This window comes from Falco rusticolus, chromosome 1 (assembly GCF_015220075.1).
Source record: "Falco rusticolus isolate bFalRus1 chromosome 1, bFalRus1.pri, whole genome shotgun sequence".
Taxonomy (NCBI): domain Eukaryota; kingdom Metazoa; phylum Chordata; class Aves; order Falconiformes; family Falconidae; genus Falco; species Falco rusticolus.
In genome coordinates, this window is record NC_051187.1 from 100,649,694 (window position 1) to 100,674,119 (window position 24,426).

The 24,426-nt window shown below is 49.4% G+C and overlaps 1 protein-coding gene and 1 long non-coding RNA gene across 3 annotated transcripts; one reads left to right on the forward strand and one right to left on the reverse strand.

Moving 5' to 3' along the window:
- Nucleotides 1-1,021: 1,021 nt before the first annotated feature.
- Nucleotides 1,022-22,698, reverse strand: LOC119149912. 2 transcript variants are annotated; one of them, XR_005104888.1, is made up of 5 exons: nt 22,370-22,698; nt 15,918-16,017; nt 12,110-13,262; nt 6,549-6,646; nt 1,022-4,612 (listed from the first exon to the last, which is right to left on the reverse strand). It is a non-coding gene; the product is annotated as an uncharacterized LOC119149912 (long non-coding RNA). The 2 variants fall into 2 exon arrangements; XR_005104890.1 differs by lacking the exon at nt 15,918-16,017.
- LOC119149909 (formin-like protein 5) lies at nt 11,005-12,635 on the forward strand. Its single transcript, XM_037391791.1, has 2 exons — nt 11,005-11,494; nt 11,563-12,635. The coding sequence occupies exons 1-2, from the start codon at nt 11,029-11,031 to the stop codon at nt 12,507-12,509; spliced, it is 1,413 nt and encodes a 470-aa protein (XP_037247688.1). The 5' UTR covers nt 11,005-11,028; the 3' UTR covers nt 12,510-12,635.
- Nucleotides 22,699-24,426: the final 1,728 nt, after the last annotated feature.

Genomic DNA, 24,426 nt, shown 5'->3' on the forward strand with positions numbered 1-24,426 from the left:
GGGAGCCTGCCGCAGCGGCGGACTGACGCTTCCCGCGCCGCCGCCCCCGCCGCAGGGGCTCGCTCGCCTCACGCCGGCCGCCGGCCCTCTGCCGCCGCCGCTGCGACCGACCGCCAGCCGCGCCGCCGGGCCAGGGCCGGCCGCCAACGCCGGGCTGCGGCTCCGCGCTCCGGGGCGGCAGCGAGCGCCGCGGGCAGCGCGCTACCCCATCGCCACTGCCCGCGGGCGACAACGCGGAGCACGGGGGCGCCGGTGCGCGGGCGGCGCTCCCGAGCTGCGGTACCGACACTTGGGCACGGGGCGGCAGCAGCGCATCAGCGGCCGGTGTCGCAGCCCCGTTTACACCGGCCACTGACGGTCACTACTTACTGAGCTGGGTGTGCATTTCTCCGCCCTTTCCCACTGGCAGGCCAGGCCGTAGTATTCATTGCATCTGTACCAAAACCCATCCCACTGGCTTGAGCATTTCAGTCCTTTCTCCTTGGCGGCTTTCCAGCTCTGCTGGCTGTCGCAGTCCCTGCCTCTCCCGCCTCTTTACCTCAGGAGGAGCAGCAGCAGCAGCACCGGGAACCGGTAAAGCAGGTTCTCCTCCCCAGTCCCCATGTAAGCCCCCGCGATTGCTGTATCCGTCTGCGTGTATCATCAGAGTTGTAAGTGACAGCAGTGAGTCAACAGATACCAGAGATATTTGTTTTAAAAAACGACGTAAAAAATAAGGCAACTCAGGTGGGCATCCTGAGTGCTGCTGAGACCAGACTGACAACTGCTTTGTGCAAGTGGGCCTGCTAATTCAGCGCAAAACAGCGCATCTGAGCAGACCAGACCAGATGCAAGTGGCTGATCTGCAAATTAGCTGGGAGCCTGATGATTCTTGGGCTTTGTTGTGTTGTTTGCACCTTTCCTCACCTCTCTGCTATCAGTAATCTGCTGTCCCATTCCGGCATACACAGAAGGCTTCGGGTGCAGAGCTTGTAGGGAGGAGACACAGCACCGAGTTACTGTCCTGTCCTCCAGCCTGCAAAGTAATTAGACACGAAGCAGGGAAAGCAGAGGCATGTTGGTATGTTAGATGTCCTCAGCAGACAACCACAGAGCTCTGGAGGTTCCATCTTGGCTCTGCACTCCTTCCTGCTCCTGCCACCAAGCTTTGCCACTTGCACTTCACTGCCTGCAACATGCAATACTTGGTAGTCCAGATGGGCTCTTCTGCCAGTGTATCAGGCAGGCAGCTCGGTTCCTTTGGCTGCCTAATTTGCCTCCATAAAACAATCACTTCTATACCCAATAAGTATCTTCTGGCCGGCAAGCCATTTTCAGCTGGCAACACAGCTGAAACACAGTGCTGGTAGAAATCTGTCAACCTGGATGTCAAAAGGCTTTTGTAACTTGAACCCTTGATTGTTCTGGCATCAAGAGTTGCAAGGCAAGAAATACACCTCTACTTCACCAAGCAAGACACCTGCCAAACAGCTGTGCACAGCGATACATGTCTGCCTGCAACCGACACCTTCTTCTGCTAAAACCTGACCACGGTTCCCTTCTCCCAGCCTCTGGGAAGTAAGCTGCCAAAGCCGAAGAGTGAAACAGCCACGGCACAACCTACAGTGATTCTGCCTTGCAAGTCTGGCTAGGCCAGACAGCATGGTTGTTGCAGAAACTGCTGGGAGACAGGTATGCTTGCACAGCCCAAGCACTGCTGCCTACGGAGCAAAAGGCGCTATAAAGCAGTGATGAAAAACAAGGATGGCCTATCGAGATGGCAGGAATAACACAGAGAGCCTAAAGCATTAGCAAGGCAGGGCTTGCAACTAACTTCAGGCTGTGGTTTAATCCCAGCCATCAACTACGCAGCACACAACCACTTGCTTACTTCCCGCCCGCTGGTGGGATGGGGGAGTCAATCAGAAAGGTAAAAGTGAAAAAACTCATGGGCTGAGATAAAAACACTTCAATAACCACAACCAACAACGACTTGAAAAGAAGAAGGAAAAAAAGTAACGAGAGAAAACTAAAACCCAAGAAAGACAAGCCATAAAAATGAACACAGTTGCTCACAACCCACTGACCGATGCCCAGCCAGTCCCTGAGCAGCACCCCCTCTGCCAATCTCTCCCCCCAGTTTTATGACTGAACTGGTATTTACGACTGATATGATATTGTATAGTTTGGAATATCCCTTTGGTCAGTTGAGATCAGCTGTCCCGACTTGCTGTGCGCCCCAGCCTGCTCTCAGGCGGGATGGTGTGAGGAGCTCGAATGGCCTCGGTGCTGTGCAAAGGCGCTGCTCATCCCCGGGTTATCAACACCGTTTCCAGCACAAATCCAGTACATAGCAGGAGACTGGAATGGGAGTGGGGTGAAGGGAAGTGGGTGGGGGACAATGGGCAGGTGAGAGGCCGCAGCGAGTACCCTGGGGGCCAAAAGCAGAGGGGTTATGGGGGGAGGGTGCCGAATACACGCGAAGGGGGGGAGGGGGGGAAGAACGGACTTAAGAAAGAGGACCGAGGATGAGGGGTGTGTGTCACAGGAAAACCTCCCATGGGGGGACACTTTGGTGGAGGCACTTGGGGGGGAGGAAGGACACACCAGAGGGGGACAAGGAAGTAAACAGAAACGAAGCAGAAGTTAATGGACACATACAGACAGGGGGGTCTGTGTGGGTAGAAAGATGAAGGGTGGGACATATGTGGGGATGACCTGCACCAGGGGGTCCACCCGGGATAATCCACAGCAGATAACTCACCTAGGATAACCCACAACTGGATAATCCACTCTGGATGACTGACACACACCAGATAATCCCCAGCGATGCCCCTCAAACTGCCAGCATTTACCCTGCATTTTCCCCAAACTGGCTTTTTTTCACTTTTCCACAATATAAAAATTAAGTTTTTTTGCTTTTACAAATAAAAAAATTGGGGTTTTCTGGCACCTTTCTACAACATAAAAATTGGTGATTTTGCTTTTGGTTTTGTGCATGAAAAAGGGGGTAGTTTGTTGGGGTTTTTGCTTTTCAGCTGCACAAATCCAGGTGGATTTAGCTTTCCTGGAAACCTCAGAATGGTATTTCCTCTCCCCCTCGCCCCAATTCCTGCCCACCCCCCATCACAGACCCAGAATCAGGGGGTTTAGGGTATTTCTGTGCCATGCATTGCCCCACAGAGGAAAGTCCACACTTAGGGGAATAGGCCCCAAATCGGGATGGGAAAAGGGGAAAAAGGAGAATGCAGAAGGGGCAGCTTTTGAAAGCACTTTTGCAATTTTGTATCTTCAATAGATAGATATTTAGAGAAGTTTTTACATCCTTTCTATAAACAGGGTTTCTTTGCATTTTAAAAATATAGGGTAGGCAGTTACACTTAAATATCTATTTATTTACACATATATTTCACAGAAAACACCTATTTAATATATATGTTTACACTTGAATATCTGTTAAGACTATGACTACTTACATGATGTCTACTTACAATACAGAACATCTGTTTAGACTAGCTATCTGTTTGGACGTACATTTTGACACTAGTATCTTTTTAGACTTCTCTAGACTTAGATATCTACTTGCAATTACATCTCTTTAGACTTAGTTACCTGTTTAAAATTATATATAATCTCTATTTAGATGACATACAGTATTTACTTAGGTCTATTCAAACTTTTTTCTATTTTAAATTCCTTCATATATATATAGGGGTTTTTTTTGCATTTTAAAGACTTTTATTTCTTAATTTATATATACAGTTATTTTTTGTATTTTAAAAGCCTTTACATCTCTACTTTTTTATATTCTAAAATCCTTTGTATAATATAGCAGATACAGGTTTTTGTTTTGAAATCCTTTTACATATATTATTTTTCAATATATAAAAATGAAAAGTTTTCTCTATTTCAATGTCTTACACCCCTATTTACAGTTTTTAATTTTTTTGGTGGCCACCCCCCTCTGAATTTTCGGCATTTTTGGGCTGTCCCACAAAGGGGATCCCACCCTGTGACCCCTCCCCCCACATCCCTTATTCCGCTGCTCCTACGCCACATTGTCATCCCTCCAGTGACACTGGGGTGCCCCAAATGACATTGTCACCCCCCAAGAACCCATCCCCTTTCATTCACACCCCAAAAAAGGCACAAAATGAGGAACACTGTCCTGACCAGCAGCTTGTTACTCTTGTTACTTTAATAATGCTATTTACATATGTAAACGTCACCCCACCCCCACCCCCCGCCCCGCAGGGGCTCTGCCAGAAAAATAAAGGGGGGCGCAGCTCCCAAAACGATTGCAGCCCCCCAGCCCCCATCTCACAAGCTGGTGGCTGTCCCATGGCACAGGGGCAGTGTACCCTAGGATGGTGCCTCACTCAGGCTCTGCACCGTGACATTCGCACTCCATTTCCACAGTGGGACAGGCTCCCCAGGAGAACAAATGCCCCCAGTCCCTGTCAGCCCCAGACTCTGCATCAGACAGCCCTTGCTGTGGGGCACACACTGGAAACAGCCAGGAGCCTCTGGCCACAGGGCTGCCCCCTTACCATCAGCGTGCTTAAAAACCAGCAGGCAAACCTGGGCTGCAGGGTATCTTATTGAGCATCACGAGGCGCTTGAAATATGAGATCTGAAAAACAAAAATCCTGTATTTCAGCATATTAAAAAAATTACGCACAATAAAGTAGAGGAATTCAGTTGAAATAAGGGATAGGATAGTAGTTCAGCTAAAGGATTCTAGGTAAACAGGTCAGTTCAAAACACAACACAACCTTTAAAAGCTAGAGTGATTTGAACTCGCAGTATTAAGACTAACTGACATTGAACACATTGTCAGCACAAAAGTAAACACTCTTGCCAGTGTAGGAAATGTCTTATCCTTCCTTACAGCACTGCTGAAGGGAGATAACCCCGTGAGGCTGCAGGGCAAAGTTGTACTGTAATCAGAATCTACGCTTACAGATCCATCACAACAGCTACAGCCCTCACGGTGCTGCACAACTTGCTTGCTTGGTCAATAAAGCTGAAAGTGAAGTGTAAAACGTTAAAAAGTAAACCTAACAAATCTCAGTTGATTCCCTTTATAAAAGGGCAATGTATATACATGAAAAGGGGTGTGTATGTTTATATGCATCCACTAAAAATACTTACACTGGTAAAGTATTCAATGTTCTTTTGCATTAACTTCACTTGCATAGCTGTGAATTAATACCATCAAATTATCTCAAAAATATAGTTACAATTTGACTAAGGGCTTTTTGTGCATTACATAATTGGTAGGGACATCTGGCCAGCTGCACTGCCCGAGACAGATGCTACTGAAATGCCACTATTGAAAGCAAGACAGAAATGAAAGAACTTTAGAGCATTCCAGCAAAATATTGGGGAAAAAACCCCGTAATATTCAGTTGCCTCTCTTTTTAAACATTTAGAACAAATGCCTAACTACTTAAATACACCTAATAAATTGTATGCTACAGCTACTTGGCAGTTAGTTTAAACAATGCAAGTCAGTTTGTCAAGTATAACATTTTTCCCCCTCATAAATGAAATTAAAAAAAAAAAATCAGTGAGATAAGAGATCCCCCATATAGTTTTATTTTTTAAAAGAAATTTAAAAATTCAGGTCTCTAGTGCTGCAATACATAAGGCTATCAAAAAGGATTTGTAGATTTGCTAATGCTTTTGGCTACAGTGAAGCAAGCAGAGGAATATGTTTTTGTATCTCAACTGTTACGACTGAGAACCCAAAGAGCAGCGATGTCATCAGCTTTTGGAAGACCTGCTATACTTGGGTCTTTGGAAAGAAACTGACTTGAGTTTTCTTGGGGTTTTTTAAGACAGTGAAAAGTCTTGTGGCCGATGATTTATTTCTACTGCCAAGTACATCGTCTCTGAAGATCCAATCTGATGTCAAGTTCATAAAATGCACCTTCTTTGAATGAGAAAGATTTCCATTGTGGAAAATCTCTTTCCAACTGAAGTAAAACATTACACATCGCAGGTTAAGGAAAAAAAGACATTATTGAAGCAATCACTCACCAAAAACACCTCAGGACTCACTATCACTAATTACAAGGCTGCTAATGTTTCTCAGGAAAGCCTGGAAAACATGGGCAGGCAAAGCCAATATGTCCTGTTTTGTCCATGTCTCTTCTTTGACCTTGATTGCTTTTAGTACACATGCTATTATCTCAGCAAGGTTTTTGGGTACTACTATACTTAAAAAACTTATTGACTGAAAAAGCATAAAGCTTTCATCTTGAATATCTGAACTCCTATGAAGAGTTTCTTTCCTCTTTTAGTACAAAATCATTTTCACATTATCATTTAATAGTAATCACACAGAAACAGAAGATTATGCTTTCAGGAAAAGAAAATAAATGGAGGGAATAAAGCTTTGCATAGGCATAACATGCTCCAGGACAGACCTTATTTTTTTTTCTTGGTGATAAAATATTTCAGAGGAAAAGTACACAAGGAGATTTGGCACATTCTTAATGTCAACTTTAAAATCCATACTACAAGTACCTTAGGAAAAATGCAGCCACACATCATAGACATACCTTGTAATCGCAGACCACTACAGATTCTTTCCATTCATCTTGTACTTTCATGGCAGAAGAAAGACAACCACAGTGAAAGGGTGGCACTTGACATTCTGCTGAGAAAGGAAAAAACACTTCAATGTAAAGCTGGGTAGGAATCTAAAGCTTCCTTTTTTTATGAATGTTTGTGAAGACTACAACCAAGTGGAGGAAAAATTATTTTGTACCATCTTTAGTATGGTTGTTGATACAGGCCACTAAAGCTTTTGCATTTTTTAGACAACTGTGCCTTTATTTGACTCATTGGCTGCTTCAATTTCACTTGAACCATTTCCATAGCTTCACGCAGGTGACAGACAGATACTTACATGTAATTTCTCAAGTCTACGTATAGACACGATTTCCTCACCCTATATGCCCCAAGTTGAACATTTTTGTTTAAGAGTACAGCAACACATCTGTCCTTGTGAACTGCCTCCTTGCACAAGAGGAATGATTTTTTTCAGGCCATTTCTCCAAACAGTCAAGATCTTTTAAGACTGCAGTTGTGCCACCAAAGCTGCTTAACATTCCTCCCAACTTTTGACTGTCCTTAGATTTAACAGGCACATACTCTATTCCATCTTGCAACAGTGAAAGTAACAGAACGCTGTCAGACCCAGAGCACACCTCTACCATGTCCACATACACCCTGCTGTTTCAATGAGGAGACACCGAGCATCCCAGTGAGCACAGGTGCATGTGCCAGGTCAGTTTCACCTACACCAATTTCAGTGAATGTAGTTTCTAAGGTTTAAGCTGAAAACTCTACCTTGACACTTCACCACAGCAGAAGTGATCCATAACTAGAACTCTACAAAAATGCAGTAACACAAATTGCACACCCACAACAGCAACAGCTTCTGAAATTTTTAGACCAGAAACAAGGGAGAAAAATGAAACAGCTTTATTATGTGCACAGGAAGCAGCAAATAGAGAAAAGGGTCAGCATTCACAGCCCTTACAGAAAACAGGCATTCTCCTTCCATTCCTAAACTCATTTGTTACGTCTAAATATCACAGCTCTACTGTGGCAATACTGAGTGTAGGGAAAAATAGCCCTGCTGCTGGACATGCTGTTGATTGATGCTATTTATGTAGCAGGACACATAAACAGAGGGACATGCTTTGCCACACACAGCCCTTGTGGGACAAGGCCTGAGAGGCAAGTCTCCAAGTACGGTCCAACTGATAAGCGGGGATGTGCCGGAGCTTGCCGGCCATAAACCTTGGGAGGACGGCTACAAACCTCAGGAGGCCAAGGAATGTGAATAGATAACAAGATAAGGGAATGAGGAACAGATGGCGCCAAGGAGAATTAACACGTTGTTGTTAATTGATGACTGAAAAAACTTACTTAGTCCTTTGTTTGTAGTTAATCAATTAGGGATTGCCTAGTATGTAATGTTTAGTTTAAAGAACCAATCTGTTTAAAGCGCAAGGCCTCTGATAACATATATAAACTTGTGATTGTATACAATAAATTGACATTTGCTTGCATCAAGCAGCGTCCAGTCTCTCATCGTGGCAAACCCTGAATATCCTGAAAATTTATGTTTACCAAAAATAGCCACTTGAACACATTGCCAAACAATATTTGCCAACAGAACTTTGATGTGTTTGACAAACACAATTTTTTGGAAACTTGCTATTTGTTTCCTTTTATTGTTGTGCTTCCTTCAGATACTCTACTTGTAGCCAAGTTATTCACCAGTGGTTTAAGCATTTACCCTCCTGGTATTACCAGCACATTTACACAGGCAAATAACATAACTGCTCTTCTAAAATTATGACAATTACAGCCATGAAAGAGGACTGAAAGAAAAGAAATGGAGAGGTCAGACAGCACAAGAGCTCTGCAGGCTGGCACCAGTCAACATTGCACTTTTTTTTGTTTAATACTCCCCCCCACCCCTCCCTCCCCCCAAAAAAAACCCCAACAAAACCCCACCATATACCCCCTGCAAAAAAACCCAACCAACCAACAAAAACACTACATACCACACAAAACAAAAACCCCTGTGACCTTGTATCTCTTTTTTTCCGCTCCTTTTGGAGTTCATGCCTGTCTCAGCATATCATCTCATCAAAGCATGAAGTGCAGACGAACTGTATCCCAATGACATTTGCATGTGACAAATATGCGTTCAGAAATAGTCCAGATCTGTAAAACCAGTGTCATATTTGTGGTTTTAATAATTGACTTACACATTTGTGAGGAAACTAATTAACTTTTAAATGTAGCCTCTCTTGGGGGAAAAAACATGTTTGAGACTGGAAAAGTACCATTCAGAGCTCCCAGCCATGATGGAGCCATGGGGAAATTGATGAAAGTGAAGGCAAACAGCAGCAACATTAAGTGAAATTCATTCTAATCTTGTACTTAAATAACTCTCCAGGTCTACACCTCAATCCTATGAATTACTAGTGCTTTTTTGGAAGGACAAACCTTTTTTCACCTAAAAGTTCTAGATTGAAGGCTGCATGGAACAGTGGATTGAGCCATGACAAAATGCCAACTCTAACAAAAATAAATTTAAAAAATCAAGTTTAAACATCAGTTTTCATTATGTTTCATTCATTACATTTCTACTGGTATCTCAGTGCTCAAAAATTAACTATACTGATACCATGTATTACTAAAAACTTAGTTACGCATATTAAAATAAAAGGCTGTAACCAACTTGCCCATAAAATTAGTACGAGGAAACAGAAGAAACACATTTGACCCTAAAAAGGGTAACAGGCAGGTCTTAGTTTATTATAGATGAAAGTTTGCTCTTTTACCTGAAAGGAAAACATTTGTAACTACTAAGGGACCAATTTAGGAATGAGGCATGCGCTGAAATTTTTAATCAGCTTTTCTGCACTGGCAGGAAATTTGCCTTTTCTCTGAATTAATGTGGAGCATCTGTAGTGCCCCTGAACTCAGAAACGTTTCTCGCACTCCCCCAGCCCCATACATGCAACTACCTGACGAGCAAGTGAAATAATCCATGCAAGACTTTCTTCATGTGATGCAGAAGGTGACACTGGGAAAAGAAAAGGCAAAACATGAACCTGTTTGTCCCACCATTGGCTAGGTGAAAATGGAGTGGAGGGTTCTGCCAGAGGTGCCATGTAGGGCTAGACTGTGCACCCCAGGAGCTCTGGCCAGTTTCTCGCACCTTTGCCAGGGACCAAGGAGAAGACTGCCTTGTGCTGCCGTCTTGCCCATGGTGCCTCACAGCAGGGCTGCCCCAGGAGAGCCAGGGGACTCACTTCTACCTTCAGGAACGGGACCTGGAGAGACCCTCTGCACAGAGAGGGGCAGACCGCATGGATTTAATCCCTGAGGGAAGAAGCTGGGCTCCCTTTTGGCAGAAAAGATGACTCCCCTGCTGCTAGGAGCTCCTTGCTGGGGACAGCCCTGCCAGTGCCTGGCCATGCTTCAGCCATGCTGGGAGCATAGTCCAACTGATGGATGCTCCAGAGAACAGACACTCCAGCTAACTGCAGCTCCTGCTCACTACAGCCACAGAATTTTGGCTCTGGCTAATACTATAGACAGCAGACCCCCCTTCTCATTCTAGCTCCTGGCTTGCTATGGTTCTGGCTAATGGAAGCCCCAGCTCTACAACACCACTCCAGCTGATTTCAGCTCCTTCTCCTTACAAGCTCCAGCTACTTCAAACAGCCTGGGCTTTTGACAAGGTCGTAAATCAATCCCTATCATAACTTGACTATTACTATTAAATGTCAGAGCCGTGCATTGTATAAACATTAATCAGTTTGTATGATTAATTACTTATTAACTATTCTAAGCAGCATACAAAAAGCTAGATTTGAAGAGGGCATGGGGGTCTGAAAAGTGCTCTTCCCCCCAGAGACCACCTCAGACATTGTTTGGCCTGCTGTGCACTGGCCTCCTGAAGTTCAGGGTCCAACACAACCAGACTCTCACCTCTGGCGAGCACCCATGCACCCTGCCCACCCCCTACTTTCCCCCACAGCCTCCAATGGCCTCCCACCTACACAAACAGCCAAGCTGGCTGCTGCATTTGGCCCCTAAACCAGCTTTAGTGCCCATTTTTGAGCCCAAACCCTCAGCTGCTGAGCCTGTTCCCAAGTCCCCAAAATGCAGGCCTTGACCTGTGTTCCCGAGCCCAAAACCACACAACTTAGACCCTTCTGTCACGTCCTGAAAATGCACAACTCCAGCTGTTTCTGAGCCCCCAAATCAGGTGCAGGACCTGTTTTCAAGCCCCAGGAACAAAAGACCTGGTCTCCATTCTCAACCCCCAAAACAGCTCACCCTGTCTGCTCTCTGACCCCCTTTGCAGTCCCCACGTGCAATGCTGAAGGAGGGGTCAGAGCATGTAGCCACCCCACAACCCTGCACCTCCAGGGCCCCACATGCACTTTGGAGGAGTGCTAGGGCACTGCGGAAGGCTCGGCCCCAGGCAGCACCAGCACAGGCATGAACTCGACTTACTACTGCCATTTCAAGCTTTACTTTTCCGGTATCACCAGCACGGCCCAGCCACGCCGGGAGGGCGGCCCGGGCCGCCTCCAGCAAGCGCCGGCGGCTGCAGCCGGGGCCCTTCCCCGGCGTGCGGGCACAGGGACCCGCCTGGCACTGCAAGGTGCCCGATCCGCGCCAGGAACAGCAAAGACTGTCCCTCCCCGCCCTGAACAGCAGCTAAAAGCCAGATGGAGCGGCCCCTACTTCCCCGAGCAGCAGCCCCAAAAGCTGCCAACGACCCTGGGGGCAGCGCTCGGCCCGGGGGCCCCTTCTGTCCCCCCAGACCCAGGACAGAGCCCGAACCCGCCCACATCCACGACCCACCGCGCCCACCGCCCCGTAACGCGCCCGGCCCCGCCGCCTCCCCCCTGCCCCGGCGCGGCACAAAGCGGAACAGAACCGGGCAACTACCCCGGCCCCAGCACGCCCTGCCGCTCGGGAAGCGCCCCGGGCCGGGGCAGCAGCCCTCTCGCCCGCCCCCCGGTTCCGGACGCCGCTTTTCTCCCGCAGGAGCATCGGAGCCTGTTCTCGGCCCTGCGACGCGCTCTGCTGCTCCGTGCCGGGCCCCACCTGCCGGGGGCCAAGTGCTGTTCTCCACCCGCCCACAAAGAGCCGTCCCGGGGCTTCCGCGGTGCGTCCGGCCCCGTCCCACCCCCGAACCGGGGAGAGCCGAGTACGAGCGCAGAGCCTCGGAACAGGGCATGACCCAGTCATGCCGACGGTCCCCGCCCGCTGTCACCTCCCTTTCCGCTCCGCAAATCTTCCCCCCGCCACGCGTGGGGACGACCCACGGTATCCTCAGGCAGGGGCATCCCCAGGGAGCCACGGGCCAGACTGTTCTGGGTATGGGGCTGTGCTGTAGGAAGGCAGCCTGGGGGAGAGATGAGATGAGGGTGCTGAGCACGGTAAGCTGCTGGAGGGAAAGGTGTAGTAGGTTTCCCGTTTTTCCCAGTCTAGTCCTCCGCCCTGGCACCCAGACGCCCCCCCCCCCCCCCCACCCCGATGCAAGCCCCAGGGCCAGAGGAACTACACATACAGTGACAGAAACACAACCCCTGCTGGGGCAGGTTCATGTGGGGGTTGGTAGCTGTGATGAGGTGACCCTTGGCTTTTTTGGGCTCTGGTTGAGGCCCAGCACCTGCTCCTCACTTCTCGGTTTCTCTCACTGCTTGGGAATCCACTGGCCAACACAGTTGGGGGATGCTGCATCACTGCCCATTGCTGTCATGATAATGGGCTTTGGCCAAGGAGGTGCTTGTGCTGTTAGAAACACCAACTCCTTGTACCCGCTGCTGGGGACATCATCTGGTCTGTCAGTCACTTGGACCTCCCGGTGCTTTTTCTTGGTCCTACAGGTTACTGTTCATGGTAACAATGCCAGCACAAAAACATGCGGTGGGACACACATTGCACTGCAGATCCATCGGTGCCACTAACGATGCAACTGGACATATGCAGCTGGTTGGGCAGGAAGGTGAGAGTGCTGCAGCATTCTTATGGGAGGCTCCATTACAGGTCCTGTGCCTAAAGCAAACAGCTGGGGCTCAGGTCTCTGCCCACTCGATATACTTGCTGGTGCTCCTGCAGGGTGTGATGGTTCTGCTCAAGCAGAGATTCACATTGTTGCTTCCTGCACCACTGGCTAGGGCTGGGCAGTGGCTGCTTCAACTGCTCACAGCTGCACTCTGTATGAACCACAGTCAGGCTGGCAATGTGTTTCCAGGCTTAATACTTCTCCTCCAGCGATGTTTGACATCCCCCATGGGATGCAACTGCAGCTTGATTTTAGGCAATCCCAAAATCAGGTATTTCCTCTGGATGGCTCAGGGTTGTGGCCACCCCAGCCCCCAGAGCCAGAGGGCTTTGTTCGGTTCAAGTCACATTCACTTTTATTGAGGTGCAGCATGTTGAGTTGACATCAGAGAGCATCTTGGCATCGCTCCTGGCACCCAGGCACAGAAACTGTCCCAGTGATTGATCCCCTTAATTCTTTATACTGCCCAATATAGCAGCAGTCAATCATGCTTGCTGCTTTCAGCAGGACAGTCAGTAAGAGCAGCTGCCACCCTCCCTGCCACAGGAAATGGCGCTTTGCTGAGGAGGCAGAAGTAGCTTGGATCTTGTGCTCATCACCTTGGATAAACATTTTCTTTTGCCTTTAAGATGGACTTGCAGCCATGGCAGTTCACCTGTGGAAAGAAAAAAAAAAAAAAAAAGTGTTATACTTTTCCCTTTCCATGTTGCAGATGACATTCATTTCCTTTCTTATTTCACACAGGATGAGACAACCGGAGCAGCTGAAGCAAAGCCGAGCACTACAGACCTGTGAGCTGCACACAGCCAGCACAGATGACGGCATCTGTGCAATGGAAGGCAGACAAGAGCAGCTAAGAGGGTGACCGGTAGTGATTTACATTACCTCTCTGTACGTGTCCTGGGTTAGAATGGGGCCTACAAACAGCACATTCATTCCTGTACTTCAACCTGCTGCCTAGCTCATCTTTTTCAATGACTGTTTTCCAGTCCCCTGTGCTGGTTCATATCTGCAGGGTTCCTTCTTCTGAAACACATAAACCTGGTACTTTAACCGAATTTAGCAGTTCTTGTATTTATGCAATGGTTTTCAATGTCATCTCATTTTTTGTTTGAAACTTGAAAGCAACAGTGGTTTGAAGGCATCAGTTAGTCACATGTTACAGGTAGGGTTAACATTAGGTAAGTCATCTGTTTGTTTGGCTGGAATATTTTGTTCTCCGTGATCCTTCTCTCAACCCTTCATATATTTAACCTCACACCTCCCCTTTGCTTTTTTTTCAGCACTGATTAGGGGTTGATGACATAAGGGCCATTGTCTGAGACATTAAAATATTTCTCTTCTCAGCTGTCACCATGGGAAGACTGTGCATGCGGAGAGGCCTTGGGCACCTGGAGGGGATGGACAAGGCCTTCTGGCAGCCAGGGCCCAGCAGTGAGTACAAGCATTCCCCACACACAGGTGTATCTCAGACTGTGGCTCCCAGGCAGGCACAGGAAATAGGCTGCCATCCCTGGGTCATGCCAGGAGCCCAGACTGCTCTGCCATCCCTGGACAACTCCACCAGAAAGCAGGATGGGGCCTCATGTCTGCTCCACAGCACAGGTCCCCTACAGCTGGCACCTGCCTGGAGGGTGAATACACATTCCCAGACAAAGAAGGGAACCAAATAGTGACCCAGCATCACTCCTGTCCTTGCCAGGGCACCTCATGGATGAGCCCAGCACATGGTTGAGGAAACTGGTAAAGTATACACAAAACGGCCTCAGCCTGCAGTAGCAAGAGCAGTGTGGGAGGGGAGGGAACATCTTCAAAACTGGTCTTTACTCTCGGTGATGGGTTTTCTTGCCTGCAGGGAGCAGCCACAAAGAGAGCAGCCAAGTCCCAGCTGCTGGCAGCAATCTCTGTGCAGCTGAGGTTGGGGATGGCTGGGGGAGCAGAGCAGGGACCTCCTGGCCAGGCTCCTTACTCTTATGACACTTAGTGTCTCTGAGAAGGGGTGTTGGCACCAGACACCTCTGGGCACAGGGAGCTCCCACTGAGGGATATTTTGCATGGGCAGCTCTGGGCTCTCCATAATGCAGTTTGTTAGCTGTGTTTCAGTGGTGCCAAGCATCCAGCTATTACCACTGTGTCTGACTGGCAGGCAGGTCCTTGTTGAAACTTGCCATGATCCTTGGCCACTCTGGAGTAATAAGGCACAACACTGCTTCTTGGCTTGCCATAGCATGGCCCTGGCACCAGGGCCAGGAGCTCCTGCTCAAGCAAGAGCTTTGTCCTCCCAGCCATGATGCTGCAGCTGCTTCTTCATGACTGGTTTCTTCAGCACAAGCAATGGTGCAGAGGGCAGACAAGCAGCAGAAAAGCTCAGCCTGGGCCAGGGCACGAAGCATGACTCCAACACAGGCAGTGCCAGGGGACACCAACATGGGAGAAAAACATTCAGCAAGTGCTCTAAAATAGGCAGGCAAGCAGCTGTGCCATGTTCTAGGGGCTTCTGGCAGGGTCAGGCACCTTGGAAACATCCCAAATATACACATGCTGAGAAAGCTGTGCCTGTCTGTGCTTGAGGAGAAAAACATGCCATGCTTGTGGTTTCTGGTGGTGGTGCCATTCCTGTTGTGGGGTGGTTTGGGTCTGGCACCACTCCCAGGCTGCAGCAGGGTCAAGGCTGCATCTCTCATCTCTGTTGTGCATGGCTGTTGCTTGGAAAGAAAACATTTTTGCTTTCAGGTTCTGGTGGTGTTAAATGTCCTGCTGCAGGGCAGTTTGCATCTGCACCAGCAACACTACCAGGCAGGGGCCCTGGCTGCAGCAGGACCAGGCCAAGGACTGGGGCTGTGCCCCACAGTTCTGGGACAGGTCACTGCAAGGAAGCAGAGAGAAGCTCCTGCGTCAGTCCGGTCCCAGGGCAGCTTCTCCCCACACCATCAGCGACCGCCGAGCCTGCACCCAGCAAGTTCTGGCATGACTCTCTACACAGCTATACTAGGACAGCCCTGTCCTGCTCCCCCTGGAGTTCCTGGCTGTTCTGGGCCCCTCCTGAAACCCACGTGGCTTGGTTCAGCTTTATTTGATGTTTAGCACTGGACGTGGCTACGACATCTAGCAGGATGTGAAGCGCAGCCTGCAGCTCCCCCAGTCCCACTCCCGGGCAGGGTGAGGGTGGAAGCCAGAGAGGGGCAAGTGCTGTGCCAGGCCATGTTCTGGATGGAACAGCCCATCCTCATCCCCAGTATTGTTAGATGTTGTAAATGCCTGAAGTGCTCCTCACTGAGCAGGAAGGTTTCAGGGAAGTGCACATTCTCACCTGCTCTGTGGTGAAGAATATGTTTTTTTCTGGTTGAGGCCCAAGCTCTCCCATTGTCATTTCTTCCTCCTCACCTCCCATGTGTGGTACTGGGCAGCCTCTGCCAAAAGCAAGATTTCAGTTTCACTCCCTTTTTGCAGATACAGAGGAGATGCCGACACTGCCTTGCCTGCACCCCCTCACAGCGTGGCTGCCCCAGGGGAGCTGGAGGGGAAGAGGCAAGGCTCCCCACTCATGTAAGGACAACAGGCCTTCCTGCTGGACTGGGAAGAGCTCCTTGTTGGGGACAGCCTCAAAATACAAATCTGATTGATGGGACACCCTGGCTGATGGATGCTTTGACTCCAGGTATTTTCAGATCCAGCCAGGAAGCATTTCTTACAGATGCTCCTTCCTGTTACAGCTGTGGGTAAGCTTGGCTCTAGCTAACCCAGAGGCTACAGATTGTGGATGCTACTCCAACTGCACTAGGAACACAGGTCACTGATGGACACCACAGTTTGTTACAGCTCTAGCTAATGTAGCTGTATGGCAGCTCCAGCTTCTTATACTTCTACCTCATGGACACTCTAGTGCATCACCACCCCAGGTAATTTCAGTTCCTGCTTCTTCCAGCTTCAGCTCTATATTGCAGGAAGCAAGCAGCAGGAGCCAGAGCTGTTCAGGTAATCTCAGTTCCAGCTCTTCACAGCAGTGAGATGCTCCTGCTGATCTACATTCCAGTTTGCTTCACTCCAGCTTGTTTCCATTTCAGCTCAAGCTTCATACAGGTTTGGCTCATGGATGCTCCAACTTCTTTCAGGTTCAGGTACTTCAAGCTCCACCTTGTTGAAGCTCCTGCTTCTTACTGCTCCTGCTGATGGACACTCCAGCATGTTTTACTCATGCTTGTTTCAATTGCAGCTGCAGCTCAGAGATGCTCCAACTTGTTTCTGTCTCGGCTAATTTCAGCTCCAGCTCTTCCAGCTGATGGATGCTCCATCTTGTTCCAGCTCAAGTTACATGAAGCAGCAACTCATATACATTTCAACTGCTGCATGCTCCCTCTTGTTACAAGACAATTAAAGCTCCAGATAATTGCAGCAATCTGGACTTTTGGCAAGATCATAAATCAATCAGTCATAACTTGTATGTGAATGTGAACTGCCATTTAGTCTATATATTGACTAACTATTCTGGTGGCCATGCACACCTTGAAAAAAAAGCGTTACACATGAAAAGAGTCTCTGAGGGAAAAGGCAATCTCAGACATGTAATTTGGCTCAGCATGTGCTGGCCTCCCTTTGAGCAACTAGGCCTTGCCCAACCCCCTCTCATCCACCAGGACCCCAACAGCCTCCCTCCAGCCCCCTCTGTCTCCAAATGTTCTGTTGCGACCCAAGTTTCCACCCCCGCACGCCTCTGTTTTGGGGGCCGAAAATGGCCAGCTGAGCCTCTGCTTCCAAGTCCCAGAAATACAGCAAGCACTTCAGGTGCTTTTTCCCCGAGTTCAGAAAACACTGCACTCGGCCTTGCATTTTCAAGTGCTGGAAACACACAAGACTGTCTTTCTCTGAGCTTCAGAAAGGCAGTGCTCAGTCCCTGCTTCAGAACCCCAAAAACCACAGCACTTTGTTTTTCATGCAGGGAGACAGAGACTAAGGGCTCAATTTATTTCCCAAGCCCCAACAACACACAATTTGGTCTTAGATTTCTGAGACACAGAAAGAAATTACCGAGTCTCCCTTTTAAAGTTTTGAAAACACAGCACTTGTTCTTCTGTTGAGCCCCAAAATGCACAGGGCAGTCTCTCTTTTCAGGCTCTGAAAACACTGCACTTTGTCAGTTTTTGAAGACCTTCAGAACAACAGTATCTAGCCTCTGGTTTGGAGACCTCAACCAAACATACCAAGAGAGTTTCAAGCCCAGAAAACAATGCTCTGATGTTTCTCAGGGCTTAGAAAGACACACCTCTCAAACCCAACCCTGCATGAAATGTCTTGTAGATAGGGACAGGGAACCCCTACCCACCCCCAGCCCTGTGCCTTGGAGATCCTACACCGAATTGCTTGGGAACTGGGACTAGGGGCAAGCCACACAGTAGGCACAGCCCTGGTGCTGTCAGGCAGGTCAGGTCATTCAGGTTTTCTTTTGTGCCAACACTGACAGTCACCCCATGCCCCCTGAGCCAGGGGCAGCACATGCTTTACCCCTTTCTCCTCAAGCAGTATCCAAACTATCTGGAGAACAGCACCTGGCTCAGCAGGGCAAGTTGTTAATCCTCCAGCAGCTTGCCCCAACCTCAACCTGTGGGACAAGGTCTGCAAACCAATGGAGAAATTGCAGCTGGGCCAGACTCCCAGCTCAAGATTCTGGCACAAACTGGGGACAGCAGGCTTGCAAAGACAAAAGATGACAGCCAGTATGCATTAACTACACATGCAGCTTATCAGAACCATGCTCTACTTTGAAGAGGAGCTTCAAAGGCCAATACCAGATTCTGACCCAAAGCCTGCAATGCCTATCAAGCACACATTTCATTGCCTCAAGTCTGACCAGGGAGCTATGCTTAGGACTGCAGGGGGCTCTCCCTCTGCTCACCACAGCAAACACCCGAGTTGTGCTGGGAACAGAGCTGACCCCAAAGATGCCACCCTCCCACAACCAAGCCAGGCAGCAACATCATCGCTGCAGTCCATTTAGGCTCAGCTCTGACCTTTAGAAAACCATCTCATGAGGGTTTAGCTTTCAAGTCATGCTTTGATTTTTCCCATCCCAGTTTCTTTCTGGTCTCTAGTGCTGGGGCCCACAGAAGAGAGGCATCTGGCCAAGCTGCTAGTCCCACTACACCCGAGTGGGTCACCAGGCCCATCTGGTGCAGAGGCTGGCTGTTCTTAGAAGGAAGGGTGCAGCAGGTGCTGGATTGTGATTACCTGCCATCAGCCACCTTCCACCTCTGAAGCACCAGTGCCAACATCTTGAGTTGATCCAGGCCACAACAGAATCACCTACACCATTGGCCACAAAAACAGAGACCTGCCATCCACCCTGGAAGTAAAACAGCCAGTGTTTAGTCAGTGTGGCACAGGTAAAAGTCTATCACCCTCTGAGAAAACATGGGGGTCACACCTGAGCAACACAGCCACAACCATGTGGTATTCCGTGACAGGTACCACACACCAGTTATTACAGGCCCTGGAGCAACGTCTCCTTGGTCTCTGGCTAGCAAGTGCGAAAGACTCTCTGCTTACAATCAAACATCTCCACAGTTCAAGGGACAGCCCAGACCAAGCCCTTCCTCCCCACAGTGCAAGTACACAGGTCAGGAGGGACAGAAACAAGGAAATTTACCCACAGAGGACCAGCACAGGCAGACGCCTAGAATTTTAGGTGCTCCAGGACCTGACAGTACCTGGCACTGCCATAGGAAACTGGCCTGGGGCCCCCAGCAGGATTTGGCTGTGGCAGGCCTCTGCCAGTCCAGAAGGGCCCAGCTGGCCCCAGAACCAACCCCTGCTCCCCATGGCAAATGGCCCTGGCTGCTCATCTGTGCATGGAAGGGTCCCCGGTGGCCCAGGAAAGCTTGAACAGAGGCAGAAGCACTAGTAGAGCGAGAGGGAGTGGGGCATCCCACAGCACCCACACTGCCTTGGCAGAAGGAATCTCTGGCATGGCTATGTTCCTCACAGGCCAGGAGGTCTTGGCTCAGCTCCACCATGCTCCCTGCCACAGCCCCGACAAAGAAGAGCCAACAGGGCTCTTGGGGCCAGGGCATGGGTGTTGGCGAGCAACATCTCTCCAGCCTCTGCTTCTCACAGCTGCATTTTGTCAGCTTCTCCCACCAGCCACCCACAGCACCAGGGCACTCCACTGTGCAGGAGCAAGGGCTGGGGCTGTGCTGAAATGGCACAAGGCTGAAATGAGGAGCAGTGGCAGAGGGACCCACCCCACAAGTCTCACGGCTCCATGTCACCTCTGCCACTCACTCAGCTCTGGTTCAGGCTCAGGAGAGTTGAACCCCAGCCTGCCACTGCCCAGCAAAAGGCAGTAAGGAAAGCTTGACCCTGCCAGCAAATGATTGGCTTAGTTTCTAATGTTCCAACTACTGCCTTAAGGTACACCTGTTCAGACCACCACTCAGGATTAGAAGTGCTTAATTCCACAAACTATTCCAGGTATCAGCAGATAATAGCACCAAAAAATGAGGCAGAAAGTGTTTGTTTTCATCTCCCCTCCCCTTCTCAATTTCAATCCCTCCACCCATATTCTTAAATAGTTTCATATCACCCTGTGACTCAATCTGTGTGATTACTTACAGAACATAATGAGTTGGGGAAACAGTTAAGAATGAGCGAGTTGGGTCCTATGTACTTGGACAAAAAAGGAATAGTGAGGAAATGTTTTATTTTATACACTGTGCCAGACCAGGAGCAACCTGAAAAGCAGTACCATGTCTTAAGAGAGCACGCAACAAGCACAGCAACATAGCCAAGGGCTAAGGTGCAAGGACTTCAACAGCTCTAGTCTAGTCTTACACACCTGTGTGAGTGCACCTTTAAGGTACTCCCAATGCTGGAGTTCATCAAGTGAAAATAGGTATGCTACATCTAGCTACAGACAGGTAGAGTGTTCCCACACCACCACGCAGGCACTACCCAAGATTCAAAGCAGCACTTGTGTACCACAATCCCAACCATACCCATTTAAGCACTCAGACACCAGGCAGCTTCTGTTATCTGCAAACAGAGCAGGAAGAAACACTAGTCAGCTGTTACACAGGTATAGTCAGCTTGTTGGGAACTGGGACACAAGAATAATTTTTTGAAAGCACTGCTAGCAACATTTGACATATCCCAACCCTGACAAGTTTCCAGAGCAGTCTTCACTGCTCCTTTAAAATTCTCCTTCAACTCAATGAAATGAAAATAGGTATCACTTCTGGTAAATGAAAGTTAGCGTTATTTCTGCTATGTTACCAAGCTAAAACTAGTTTCTAAATCACACATCAGAAAGTTATTTGAAGGATCAGAGAAGCTTTAAAGGCAGGAAAATAATTCTGTTTATCTCTATCCTGGCAGCAGCAGAACTCTGCTAGCTCCTGTGTCCCTGGAGCTGCAAGACCACCCATAACTGTGGGACAGGTTACCTCAGCTGGCTGGCTGCAGAGATGGGCTTCCTCCCACACCAGGGAGCATGTACCCCTCTTTCCTCTTCCCCATAACCCCCAGACCAAAGCAGCCCCTTCTGGGCTACCTGCTTCAGCCCCAGTGCAGTTCTAGCAGACCCCTCCTAGCAGCCTTTCTGACAGTACCCTGCTGTTCCCAGTTCCCTCTGAAACACAACACGTGGGGCTTGTAGAAGCACAGCTCTTCCTAAGGGCAAAGGCTAGCAGCTTTTTAGTAGGAAAGTTGAGGGTGGTATCATCTAACACACCCTGATCAAGAGAAACTGGGCTAAACGGTTCTTGAGGACAGCCTAAGAAATTCAGCCCACAAAGCAGTAAGAGCTAAAGTCCAGAGAGAAAATTCATTCCTATAAGCCTTCAAGAATTAAACCACACCACTGACCCCAGCCACATACTCTGTAAAAATAAAACCAAAGAACACTGGTTTCCAAGGAGCTTCAGCAAGTGGATCACCTCTCTTTATTGCTCTCCTGCTCTTTTTCATTCAAGTTGATAGGCTTCACCGCTATGCAAAAAATATCCAGCTAGATTTACACAGACAACCAGGAAGATGTAGGAAGAAGTTCACAGTACATATATACCACATTAGGAGCCAATACATTTGTTACGCTGTCACAACCACGCGCCAAATGCTTTCTGACACAAGAAGCCTGCAGCAGATTTACATTAACACAAAAGCACAGGCAGCTCCATAACCCTACACAAACCTCCCCATCCCTACACATGCATGCTTTCAGAAATTATCTACCAGAAAACCCTGGACCAAGCCATTTGCTGCAGTCACAGGACTCACTGCAACATTTTATGAGACGACACGAGACAGGCTGAGAGTTTTAAGGCAAAAAATACCACCCCACCCAAAGACCTTCCAGACTACAGATCTGTCACCTCTCCACAGAAAACATACCTGGCCGCGATGTTTTCAAGTGGCCTGAAAATGATCAGGGATAGACCTGCATCTGTCAGTTGTTTGGCTAAGTGAGCCATACCTGAGCAGGGCTTCTCTGATGGACCCACAGACCACCGGCAGCCACCCCATGGTTACCTGTGTCACTGTACGTGCCAAACCACTGTCCAGGAGAGCCACCTGGCCAAACCGCTGGCTCTTCAGCAGGACCCCGAGGAAGCATCTCCCGCTCCCAGCTCCAGTTTCCCCAGCCCCTCCTTCCAACCCCTGCCCAGGCAGGCAGGGACGCCCTCCCACCCATTGCTATTCTTTAAGCAAGAGAAGGGCCCGGAGCTATGACTCGTCCCCGCTGTGACTCGTCACCCCAAGGCCCGGGCTCACCCAGCGCTGTGGGCCGCGGTCCCAGCTACGCAGCTCTCCGAGACGGCCCCTCCACGGGCGAGGCCCAAGCACCGCGAGGCCCCGAGGCGTCCCCAGGCGCTGGCGGCCGCAGATGCTGAGGGGACGGCTGACGACGGCCGGACCGCGGCAGCGGCCTCCAGCAGCCCAAGGCAGCGGCAGCAGCCAGGGGTGGACCTCCCACACAGGACTGCAGCGGGGCCACGGGACCGCAAAGAGACGCTTCGCGACCCGGTTTACCTCACGCAGCCCGGGCTCCACACGTACCGACCGGGCCTTGCGCGCGGGGCAGCCGTTAAACGGAAGGCGGCAGGAAGGACCGCCCCGCCGACGGGCCCGCCCCCTCGCCTAGCCGTGGGGCGCCCGCGCCCCCTGCTGGCCAATTCTAGCCATGGCGTCCTGTGGACCTTCATCGTCCCTACTGGCAGCCTTGAGCGGCACCTCGGCCCACCCACCGCGGGGCTCCGGGGGCTCGCGGGGGGTCTCGGCAGGGACACGCCGTGAGGCAGCGCAGGAAGGCCAGCCGCCACACTCGCGGCCACTGAGGGTCACTTTCTTACGGTTACACTGACAAAGGGCGTGGATAAGGCTACAAGCAACAGAAACACTGACCTTTCTGGGCCTTAATTCGCGTAAGCTATAGTGCACGGGAGGGCAGCTCACGGGAGCGGCATGCAGTGCTGCTTGACTTTTATTTTCAGTTCACAGGCTCTTTTCAGAGCTCCTGCCCTGCGCTGTGCCAGCTGCCCTGGGCACCCGGGCTCCTGAGGGAACCCGTTGTTCTGAGACTCCTAAGCATACACTTTCCTTAGCATGAGGCTTGTAGGAGATTTCCAGCAATTTTTAAACCCTGTATCAAATGTGACGGAGTCAAAATAGGGCACTTTAAAAAGGCAGGGGTTTGGGGTTTTTTAACTTTATGATCTATAGATTGGCAAAGAGCACCGGTTCTCTGTCAGTTGCTTGGCTTTCCTTCCAATGAGGTCCCAGCCTCCTGGTGAGATCCTCCTGGAAATACTTCCCTCAACTACGTGGCCACAACGTCCCAAGGCCAGTGAAGAAGCTGACTTTGCCCGTGTCCACACCTGACGTACAGCGTTGCAGAGCGCAGGGAACCCTTGCAGACTGGTTTCACTATGTGTGGGGTCACATCCACTGCATGGGCTGTGGGAAAGGAACAGTGTGGTGAAACGGTGGTGCATGCGGATACATGCTGCTGCACGGGGCATCGCTTTGTCTGCAAGTCGATTCAGATGCTCTGTACAATCGTCAGTCAGAATAAAGGCAGTAGAAGATTTTCCCACTGATTTTAATGAAAGCTGGATGGAGCCCGTAAAAGAAGGCACTAGCTGTTTGATGGTTTTGTTTCCCTGACTTGCAGCTAGCAAAGCCTGTGCAACCTCATGTTAACCATAAACAGTTGAAGAGGGAGCAGACTGTGGAAGCAGAGGCTTGCATCTCAAGCTATGCACTGGAAGCTATTTCGCATCATTAAAAAGTAGATTTTCTTTTCGGGGTTTATATGAGCACTGACCATTGTAAGTATAGCATGCATGTGTCATATCTCACACAGGTTGGGGTTTTTTTGTCATATATCTCTCCCCAAAAGAACCTCATACACCATGTTTGAGATGGTGTTTTCCCATTTCATTTATAAGTAATTACATAGGGTTTTTAAATGCAGAAATAGAAACATGATAGATTTAATACAACTAGCAATTAGATGAGTGCATCTTTAGAGTGTCGGCTGTTCACAAAGCAACCAACCATACCCCTTCTTTAACTCAAAGTTTAAAGGAATACATTTCCAGTGCATCATGTGTGCTGTGTACAATCACATTCCATAGAGCAGTCCAGATTCTTCACTCTGCATTGTACTTCTTGCCCCCATGATTCTGACAGGACTGAGACAGAAGAGGCCGTTCTGTGGACAGAGCCACTTTCCTGCAGCTGACTCACTCACCTGGGTGCCCCACAGATAATGATTTCCCCACTAAACCTTTACTCAAATGTTTTCCAGTTTCTGCAGGCCCAAAGTA